The sequence below is a fragment of the Thunnus thynnus genome, chromosome 3 (genome assembly GCF_963924715.1).
Source record: "Thunnus thynnus chromosome 3, fThuThy2.1, whole genome shotgun sequence".
Classification (NCBI taxonomy): Eukaryota; Metazoa; Chordata; class Actinopteri; order Scombriformes; family Scombridae; genus Thunnus; species Thunnus thynnus.
In genome coordinates, this window is record NC_089519.1 from 10,106,274 (window position 1) to 10,117,721 (window position 11,448).

Consider the following 11,448-nt stretch of genomic DNA (forward strand, 5'->3'; position numbering starts at 1 on the left):
TGTGTCTGTGTGTGTGTGTGTGTGTGTGTGTGTGTGTTGGGGGGGAGGGTGGGGGACACGAGGAAGAAACGTGGATTGTGGGGGTGGGACTGAGAGAAATTCATGTCTGTATTGTTTGACATAATAGGGCTTCTGAGCCTGTTCGCCAATAAATGCAAAAATACGGTAGATCTCTGCACCCTCCGTCTGTGAAAAATCATCAACCTTCATGTCCTCGTTGCTGCATTGTTATAATACTCATATATATATATATATCATTAGGCTGTTGCGAAGATTTATAATGTGTCCTTAGCTGTGGTTCCCAGCCTGGGGTCACGACCCTCCGAAAGTCTAAAGGGTCATAAGATGATTAAAGCAATAAGGAAGAAAAGAATCTTATGCAGAAAATGGTTTTATTCTGATTTTTGTTATATTTTTTGTGAAATCCTGCATACATTCATTTCCTCAGGCATCCTTCAATTGAGACAAATCTGAGAAAAAATATTTGAAATGCACATACCTCATGTTCACATTAAGGTCATAACGTGTAATCAGGGATCCAAGACAGAAAGGTTGGGAACCACAGGTCTTTAACTGCTAGGTAAATTACCTAACAGTAACACAATATTCCCACAATCTAATTATGACTTGCCGTTTGTACTTATATAGTGGAGTCATATTGTGTTTGTGGCAGTGGAGTTTATTCTTTAATCTGTGTTTTTGCTGTGGTATAATATCTTCACACATCCTGACACTTCACTTTTTACACTCTATGTGTTAAAAAAGTCATTAACACAAACTTTAATATTAGCTTCAAAATATGTCATCAGACTTACATTACAGACATGAAGAACACCTCCTCACAAAGTCAATGTTACTTCAAATATACATCTACAGTGATGATAGTAATAAATATTGTGTGGTGGATTTCATGTGGAGTTATCCTTGGCAATGCCTCAGCAGACAAACTGACGAGCCCTCTGGAAACAACAGAGTCTGAAAAGGCCTTTAGCACTCATCAGAGGCCAGTGTGTTCAGATTTATTGTTATGTGTCCTTCGCAGTCCTCCCAGTGGACAGCACTGTGGCTGAAAGAGTCATGTGGTCCAGCCCTCTATTAAAGTGTCCTTGAGCAAGGCACTGACTCCCTTCCATCTACAGGGCTGCTTCTGACCTCTGACCTTTCTGCAGAAGGGATGCAGGTGTTGCGTAATTTAAAATAGTTGTGCATTGAGCTCAGGCTATTCTGGCAACACAGTGGTCCTCTGTGGTGTCCAATGTGCTGCTTGTGCTGTGGACAGACAGTGAGTACTGATTCTGTTTCATAACCCGACTGATGACACTAACCAGGACCTTCCTGTACTGCTGCCGCAGCAGACAGTAGACAAACGGGTCACTGGAAGCCTTGGCATAGCACAGACATTTGGTGGCAATGCCCCAGTACCGGGGGATGTGCACGGAGGGCAACAACTCCACCAACCTGCAGGAGGAACAGCAAAAGAAGTTAATTTCCATTCCTACGGAAGCCTATTTCTGTCACCAGCTTGTAATTATGAGAAACTCATAATTTTTTGTCTTTCAAATGGCACACATTGTCTTAGCCATTATGTTTGTGTGTTGCAATTTTTACTAGCAGTAAAATATTTAAAACCAATCCTATATACGTTTTAGCGTGTTACTTTAAATGCAAATGTGTCAAGTTTCATTCATGTGTTAGCGCCTGGTGGACACAATAATACACTTGTATGCAAACTGTTGCAAAATCCCTGCACAAATGTTGCCCAGGTTCACATTATAATGTTGTTACAGAGGTTTTGAGGCTGTGTTGTTTTATTGTAAAAAACATTATGACAGTGCAGTAACTAAAAACATGGCCTGAAAAAATCATCTCAACTTGATCTAAAACCTCTCGATGCTCTTTATTTGAGACACAGATAAATAAGACAGAACTAAAACTTTTTTTTTTTTAATTACGTTTTACTTTTATTATTTTATTGTGTTGAGCTTACTTTATATTTATTGTGCATGGGTTTTGAATGGCTTTGTTTGTTTGTTTTGCTTTGTTTTTATTTTACCCTGCATTTTATGTAAGCTTTTTGTGTCTCATCGCTTTGTGAAGCACTTTGTAACTATTGTTTTGAAAAGTGCTATACAAATAAAGGTATTATTATTATTAGTTATTATAACTAGAAACGTCTGGTAGTGTTTCACGTCTGTTGTATTTGAATATAGTGCATGGTATTGAGTCCAGTCCCTGTAAATAAGATGTTAATATTCTTCGATGTGTAAAAGGGATTAGGTCAATATAAATCTATTATTGTATCATAGACTCATTTATCATATATCAACAGGAAATGTTATATAGTTTGATTTTCCATTATTGTAAAAGCATCACGAGACAGACAAGTCACACCAGTTTGCACAATGCCTTTCATTAAAAAGAAAGATAAGTACAGCTATTAGATCAGGCTCGTACCTTGTTATAACATAGGGTGAAAAGCAGAGGAGGAAGGAGCCGATGAAGATGCAAATCTTTTTAGTGGCTCTCTGCCTCCTCTTCTTCTGTTCCGATAGACACCTCTCCTTCACACTGACAGACAGACACACAGAGACAGAGTGACTAATTCATATCTGACATGATAAATAAACATGACAACTAATATATGAATCATTTAAATAATCAGTGTTATAAAATTCATTTTGAACAGAATCTCAATAAGTCAAGAATTTCATTTAGCTTGAAAAACAGGTCAAACTGCAACCGAAACATCTCAGACTTTTGATACTTAAATAGCTCAAAGGTTCCAAGTTTTATGTGCAGTATACTCTACCTGGGGTGAATATCAACCAGCAGAAGCAGAGTCTGCACTGTGATGACATCTATCCTCTTGCAGTGGGACTTGGCCACCCTCAAAACTTTGAGGTACGCGAAGCACAGGACGAGGAGGCAGAGCGCAAAGCTGCTGCAGTGGAACAGCGCTGTGAAGGTCGCATAGGCGGCCAGCTGCGTCCTCTCCTCCCCGGCCAGGTGCACAGTACATGTGGCATAGGTGTGACTGTAACCTCCCCAGTCCATCAGCAGCTGAGTCAGAGAGAAGGTGAGAGACTGCAGCCAGGAGTACCCCACGATCAGAAAAGCATCCCTGTAGCGCATCTTGCTGGAGTAGTTGAGGGGAAACACCACCGCTATCCACCTGTCCATGCTCAGCGCGGCCATGCTCAGCATGGTGTTAATGGTGAGGAAAGTCTCGGCAAAACTGACGGCTTGACAGAACAAGTCCCCGAAGGGCTTTGTGCGTTTGGTTACCCCGAGAAAAGTGGCGGGCATGTTGATGAGAGAGAGGAGGATGTTGGAGAAGGAGAGGTTTAGGACGAAGATTCCGGGCACATGGGACCTTAAGTCGGCGCTCTGGGTGAAACATAACAGCACTGACAAGTTTGTCAACAACGAGACAACAGCTATCACCACGATGGACACTTCCAGTAGGAACTCCGGGATGCTCATCTCTTGAGGCTCGGCTTTATCAGCAGCTGTAGGAAGGATGCTGTGGCGAGTCCGCCATGGTCTCTGGTCGTGCCTTCCACCAGCTGTGACTGATGGTCGTATTCCCAGCGCACATGCCAGAAGCGCTCTGGTGAGCACGAGACACGCGGAGAGAGCTGTCCAGTGTGCTGAAATGCCTCAACAAGTCTTCCTGAAACTGTCAGTGCCTGTCAGTGGCATGAGCAGCGTTTGAACCCCATTATATGTCACTTAAACTTCCCAGCTATTAAATTAGTGTTGATCCCCCCACCGCCTCCAGTGTATAATCACAGTTGTTTAGTCCAAAGTGAAAAGCTGTGGAAATGGTGACTTCAGGTTATCAACTGCTCTCTCTATGTTTACTCTCGATCATGCGCACTATCCAGCGCCTCCCTTCTCGCTGGCAATGCCGTGCGCCCTGCACGTGCAGTGGTTAGCTGGCTCATGTGACGCTTTAACAATATTCATGCAAGCAGGAGTTGATATCAAAGATGGGGATGTGATGGTGTTTGCACAGAAATTTCAGGGGGTTTTTTTTAAACTAAAAATGACTCTTTGTTTTTGCATAAAACTCCTGAGTGATAGCTGTGAAAATATGACATTGCTTAAGATTTGATAAATATGTTTTTGTCATGTGTCTGTGTGCATGTGCGTGTTTAAAGAGTGACTTTTTGTATCCTTTCTTTGACATACAGTTTAAATTGCCTTTAAAAACCTTCCATTGGTTCAACATGAGCACATAGCCACAGTTAAGCTGTGATCACAGGGACAGATTTAGTCCCCCCTCCAAAAAAAAAATAAAAAAAATAAACAAAACATCAGGTGAAGCACAGAGAGGGAGAATCACTCCATCTCCATAGCAACACTAAATCTCTGGTGGCTTCATCACTCTTTGAACTTCATCTTCTTTTGCACTGATTTCTGTTGATCTCCCTCAAATGCCTGTAGGAAACCAATTTGCCACATATACAATTCTTCAAAATATCAGACAGTTAGAATATAAATATATATACATATCAGTGTTAGATGTAATCTACATTACAAATGAGGGTTGTTAGAGCTGGGGTGGCCAGGGGGAAGAGAAGGGAAAGAGGGAGGGAAGGATGGAACCTGAGGCTGAAAATGTGACAAAGAGTGGAGGGAGCAGAAAGAAAAATGGGTTAAGGGGAAGGAAGGACATGTGCAGGATGATGGTATTAATCTCTTAAGATATCTATCTTTACCACCTTTTTTTAAATGTGGTGGTTAAAATGAGCTTGAAGTAATTTGTGTGTGTGTGTGTGTGTGTGTATGTGTGTGTGTGTGCGTGTTTTCACCTCTGCAAGCATGCAAGCATGAGTGTGCTAGTGTGTGCGAATGTGTGGGCAGCTTTTTTCCTCACTATTTACACATCATATATGTTTGTCTATGAGGCATGAACGTTGGCTGTGTCGCCTTTCTTCCCAGCAGCTCCCAACATGTTGTTTATCCCTGCTGTCCTCATAGGCTCCATTTACATTCAATCATTAACAGGTTCCTAGAAGATCACATTTACAGTAAGACACCCGATGTACTGCCCTACTATTCTTTTTCATGCACTATCCTCAGTGGAACTGCTGTCCCCCAACTGCTGTTAACTTAATGATTCTCTTGCTGTGAAGGAAAAACCCCTTTGTTGCTAAGAAAGAGAAAGAAAGAGAGAAAAAAAAACAAGGAAGAGAGGGAATGAGAAATCACCCCTCAGCCAGAAGGAACCCTTTTAGTGGTCACATGTTTCCTCTGGGTTCCCAGGGCTGGAGAGGCTGTTATGCAAGCAACAGAATGCTGATGGCAGAAGCACTTAAGAAGTCCTGTTAGAGCAGGCAGGGTCCATCCGACTTCCCCTAAGCCACTGCCCCTGGCTGTATGACTCTATGTATATGCTGAGTGTGTGCACCGTTACATAACATCACAATTCCCACGGTCTGCAACACAGTATGGAGCTCTCTCATCACCTTAACTTCGCAGTTAAGCACGAAAATGATTTTACTCTCTGTCCACCAATCCATGCATCCATTTGTCCTTCCATCCCTCCATCCTCACTGCTGCACGCAAGCCCTCCTGAGGCTTGGTCGCCTGTATTTTAGTGAAGAGTTTAACCAGAAATTCACATTTGAATGAATCCTCATTCTGAGCTTTGTTTGACAACACAGTGTACCCCTCTGGGTGCATGCTCTTTAGAAAGACACTTAGTGACTGATTGAAGAGAATCACACCTATTTGGAAGCAGTGACCTTAATCTGCCTGCTTTGTTCAATTCAATTCTATACTCGGAAGACAAGAGCAAGGCATTTTGTGGAGGTGACGGTAGTCTGTCCAGTGATGACGGTGATGGTGATGAGAGAAGAATAAGATGTGATAAAAGATGGGGATGAGAAGATGATATGAGGGAGAGAGAGAGAGCGAAAGAATGGAAACAAATGTCATGGGTGAGTGTTTCTAGAGCGTGGGAGTCTGGGTGTATAAATAGGTCCTAGCCCTGTGAGCTACAAAGCAAACGCTCTGCACAGAAACGCTAACTCACACAGACACTCACATGTCCAGACACACACACATATATACTCACTTTCATCCATGCTGTCTGTCACACTCTCTTTCCCTCCCCGCCTCGCTCTGCCTCTTTATCTCACTCTCAGTCACGTGCAAACAGTATGGGGGCCCGACTGGGGAATGAGCATGTGATGGTGAGAGACACCTTTTGATGATAATATGAATAATACTGGAGTGTAACCACTTTTAGGAGCATTAAAGGAAACATGGGTGATGATGGATGGGTTAGGTCAAATATGTGATCAGTTTTAGCCTGCACATCTCAATATGATGAGGATATAAATACCACAAATCACTAATCATGCAAAAATATTGATATCTATGCATGCTGCTGTCCAGTGGTGGAAAACATTTTGAGAAATATTCAGATCCATGACATAAAAGTAGCAATAACTACAATATAAAAATAGTCCTGCATTCAAAAGCTTACTTTAGTACAAGTAATAAAGTATTCATCAGCTAAATGGACTTAAAGTATCAAAAGTAAAAGTAGTCATTTGGCAGCAGAATGGCCCCTGACAGTATTATACATGTATTACTTATTACATGTGATATTATTGGATTATCATTACTGATGCAGTAAGCAACACTTTAGTTGTTGTAGTTGTTCAATGAAGAGGAAAATTGGCCTGAGATTGAACAGAAGGATTGGTTGAATGGTCGAGAGAGAACCAAGGAAATCTTCAATACAGATCCAAGCTGATCTTCAAGTTCAAGGTACAATAGTTTGAAGTCGCACCATCCGTCACTGTCAGAATGAAAATGGGCTCCATGGTAGAAGACCCAGGAAGACCCCACCTCTAAGATGGAGACACAAAAAAGCCAGTCTGGACTTTGCCAAAATACATGTTGACAAGCCACAGTCCCTCTGGGAGAAGGTGGTTTGGACATTCTTTCAGAGGGAAACAAAATGAAACAAAATTAGAGCTTTTTTGTAAATCATACCAACCCTATGTTTACAGGAGAAAAAAAAATGAAGCCTTCAAAGAGAAGAACACCATGCCGACTGTGACACATGGAGGAGGCTCAGTATTGTTTTGTGGTTGCTTTGCTGCCTCAGGTTCTGGGTGCCTTGAATCTGTGCAGGTCACAATTAAATCAGAAGACGATCAGGCATTTTGGAGCGAAACATACTGCCCAGTGTCAGAAAGCTGTGTCTTAGTCTCAGGTCATGGGTCTTCCAGCAGGATAATGACCTCAAAGAGTGGATGAGAAGAAAATGTTGGACCGTTCTGAAGGGGCCTGCTATGAGTCCTGATCTGAATGCCATTGAACATCTGTGGAAAGAAACTTGCAGTTGAGAGACAACACCCATCAAACCCGAGAGAACTGGAGCAGTTTGCTCAAGAAGAGTGGGCAGGGCTACCAGTGGAGAAGTGGAGAAACCTTATTCAGAGTTACAGAAAGCGCTTGACTGCAGTTATTGCCTCCAATGGCTGTGCTACAAAATATTACGTTAAGGGTACCAATAATTTTGGCCATGTCATTTTCATTTGTTTTATTGTATTAAATAATATGTTAAGATGTAAATCAAAAGCAACGTTTCAGTCATATTCAATGTGAAATAAAGAATGATGGATACCATATACTTCTGTCAGTTTCAACTTAATACAGAGAAAATTTTGTTTTTTCAAAAAGGTGGAAGGGTACCAATATTTTCAGCCACATCTGTATATACTATTAGTTTAATCTATTATAATGTGTCATATTTTATAAGCTGATCATATATTTTGTATGTAAAATCTGCATCTGCAAAGTAACTAATAATTTTGTCTAGTAAATGTAGAGGAATTAACAGAACAATATTTCCCTCTGACATAAAAATCACTCTCATCTTTGTCATTTGAACTTTTTGACAGGTAGGAAATCTGGAACCAGCATAGTCATGATAAATCGTGTTCTTGAGATCATCAATATTCATACCTAATTTTATGGAGATGGCAGAGCAAATATGTGATCAGTGCCTGAAGCCCTACGTCTTTGGCCACCACAAAAACAAGAAGTGCATATATGATTCTTAATGGTATGCTTGTAAGCTTGGTGCTTATTAAGCAGAGTGACCTGAAACAGTGTCTCTTTGTCCTAAAATCTGGAGCCATGGCATGCAGAAAAAAACTGACTTAGCCACCCAAAGGTGAATACTGTTCTCAGCCTGGTCACCCCTCCACCACTGCAATCTGACCTGTAGTTGTAAATATACTTTCCTCTGGACCATACTTTTTACATGAAATCCCCTGATAGGAAACAGACAAAGTGATTGATGCAACAGCCAACAAAATCATCCTTAGATCCCACCATTTGCAGGAAAAAAAAAACATGTCAACATTTCCAATTGCCATCACTTTGAAAGTAGTGTTTTTATTATTGTTTCTGCAAAATCCAAACCTTTAGTCCCATTTTGCAACCAGTGTTTTGAGTTGATAGGCCACTTCCCTAACTGTCTGTTGGGCTCATTTCTGGATTCCTATTGTCTTTGTAATCCAGCATGTGCTTACTGTTTTCAAATATAACAATTCTTGCCCTAGCTCAGACCATTACAGGACATGTGGTTCTCTCCTTTGCAGTTACACAAGATTATAGTTTCTGCTTTTCTTGGCTGGCTTGTTGTTTATTTTCACAAATATGCATTTCAGACGTCTCCACCTCTGCTTTTAAAATGAAAAAAGCAGACTCTCGGATGCTCTATCCTTAAAAAAGTTGCTGGGAAACAAAATTGTTTTGCGACTTACTTCCTGCATACCAGGTATATGACCACCTGGCACCGCATGTCACCAACACCTGTGATGCTTCTTAAGACAGAGGTGGAACTAATGCACAGTCTGTCAGGCTGAACAAATATTCCTAGTCTGTCAGTAAGATATAAAGAACAAAAGCTAAATATTCAAGATTTAAGGAACCTTTTTCTACAGTAAAATGCTGATTTCTATGTGTGTGCCAACTTTACCCACAGAATACTGGGCCTCTAGCTTTGGCACAGCATGCATTATTCTCATTAAGAGACTTAGCCGGCTACAGTACAAGGCAATTACTCTGTTTCTTCAAACATTAAATAGACTGCACATGGAGGAGGGGTGATTAAGACTGGTTACACACATAAATACACCCCCACATACACATACAATCGAACACACCAGCCTGCACTTGCAACAATATTGCCTATGCGAGCGTGTGCGCACACACCCACGCAGAGGTCACACGATGAGGAAATGTTACTGAATTATTCAAAATCCCGAGAAATGCCTGAGTAAGACAGAAGAGGAGTTTAGGAGAAGGCTGCAGACTGGATTTATAGAGAAAGAGACACATAGACACAGAGAAAGAGAGAAAGAGAGAGAGGGAGAGGTAAAAAGCATGAGTCAGTAGTCTGCTAGGAAGAGGGAGTTGAGAGACAGAGGAAGGACTCACAGGATTTAGCTATCACTGGAGCCCTGACAAAAGAATTTCTGGGCTCACTTCACTGTGTGACTGTGTGTGTGTGTGTGTATGTGTGTGTGTGTGTGTGTATCTAAGTGTGTGTGTGATTTCCTCAGCAGGGGGTACATGAGGACATCCGGTCCTGAGGAATTTGTGTAAAACCACAGTGAAGCTTTGGCCTCTCTCTCTGTTTTGAAACTGATTTGCTTAACAGTATTGCCTGGAGCATGACAAAAACACTTTGATCTCAAAGGAATAGTTTCAACATTTTTGGGAAAATATGCTTAGTTGTTTTCCTCCCCATTAGGTATGTGAAGATTGATAACACTTTCGTGCTTGTGTGCTGACTATGGAGCTAGAGCCAGCAGGCGATTAGCTTAGCTTAGCATAGCATGAAGACTGCAAGCAGGGGAACAGCTAGACTGACTCTCTATAACACTAAACAAAAGCAAAAATTTGCTTACTAACAACAGCACAAACACATCTAAATGTGACAAGTTGTGGTTTTATGGACAATTACATGCTGTAACTATTTCTTGATGACTTCCTGGTGTCTTCTGCTACTCGACTCCGGCTGTTGGTTGTCAAGATTCAAAATTCAATACTTTATTGCCATATCAACATGACTGATTGGAATTTGTCTTAGTGAGCTCACATAAACAAAAACAGAAAAAGACAAAAATATTAAAACCACTCACTCATAAAGCAGATAATACATTAAACAAACTACAGAACAGGTAATATCCACCCCATAAAATGATCATAAAAACATAAAACAAATTGGTAAAATAAAATCCAACACAAGAACATGATAAAACACTAGCACCTGTTGGGAAATTAGCAGCAACATCAAACAACCTACTAGATAAGTGCTTCAAGTGCATTAAAAACATCTGCCCTATTGCACAATTATTTGAACCTGCTGAGCAGCCCGCAGTGTTGTTTGGATTGTGAAGGAGGCGGACAGCTACAGGAATGTTCTGGTCTTAACAAGAGACAGCTAGTTCCAGTAATTCCCCGTTAATCTAACAAGATACATTGTTTAATTAGTCAGTTTGTAGGAAGATTCTTTTTTAACATGGGACATAACCAGGCTAGTTGTTTCCCCTTGCTCCCAGTCTTTATGCTAAGCTCAGCTAATCGCCTCCTCCAGCTAAATACTTTACGCACAGACATGTGAGTCATACTGATATTCTCACTGAACTCTCTGCAACAAAGCAAATAAAAGCGTATTTCCCAAAATCTCAACCTTGAAACAGTGAGCCAAAACAGTAAAGTTGTGGGTTGCAAAACCAAAACAATAAGCTGAAAAACACTAAAGCTCTGTAGCGCTGTAGGGAACTGCAGAGTTGGCTGATAATTCTCTGTGGGTTTGTCACTAGGAGCGATACTTTTCACACGCAAATGAGGTCATGGGATCCATTGTTGATATAGAAATTATACCTGCTTATAGTACAGCTAAAATAAAACAAGACTATCATCCAACAGTAGTCTAGCTAGTCTTGTAAAAAACAATACTGCATCCCTTGAATGTCTTTATGTGTGGATTAAATTGGAAAATAACTGTCACAAATTAGATCAGAGTGGATTTGCAAAGTTTACCTGGTGGCTCAGATGTCTAATGTTACAATGCCCTTTCTTGTAACTGTCAGATAATAATTAGGGATACTGAACTGTTATAACATAACAGTTTTCTTACTGGGGGAATTAACGTCAACCATATTCACACCCAGAAATATTAAATGAGAAGTCTTTGTGGAAAAAGGGCACAGTGTCCTCTACACAGTCAACTAGTGCTGATTTTATGCTCCAGCTTTAGGGCCTGAGGACCACAAAGAGACACACTGGAGACTCATTCTTCCGCTGGAAAAAAAAAACAAAGCAGAATGACAGGTGTGAACGAGAAAATGGACAAGGTGAGAAAGATGAGATAGACGGAGAGGGGCTGAAAAGGTGAGAAAAGGA

The 11,448-nt window shown here is 41.0% G+C and overlaps 1 protein-coding gene across 1 annotated transcript; it reads right to left on the bottom strand.

The window, feature by feature from the left end:
• Nucleotides 1-89: 89 nt before the first annotated feature.
• On the bottom strand, nucleotides 90-4,032 carry gpr78a (G protein-coupled receptor 78a). Its single transcript, XM_067584128.1, has 3 exons — nucleotides 2,810-4,032; nucleotides 2,455-2,568; nucleotides 90-1,458 (listed from the first exon to the last, which is right to left on the bottom strand). The coding sequence occupies exons 1-3, from the start codon at nucleotides 3,481-3,483 to the stop codon at nucleotides 1,215-1,217; spliced, it is 1,032 nt and encodes a 343-aa protein (XP_067440229.1). The 5' UTR covers nucleotides 3,484-4,032; the 3' UTR covers nucleotides 90-1,214.
• Nucleotides 4,033-11,448: the final 7,416 nt, after the last annotated feature.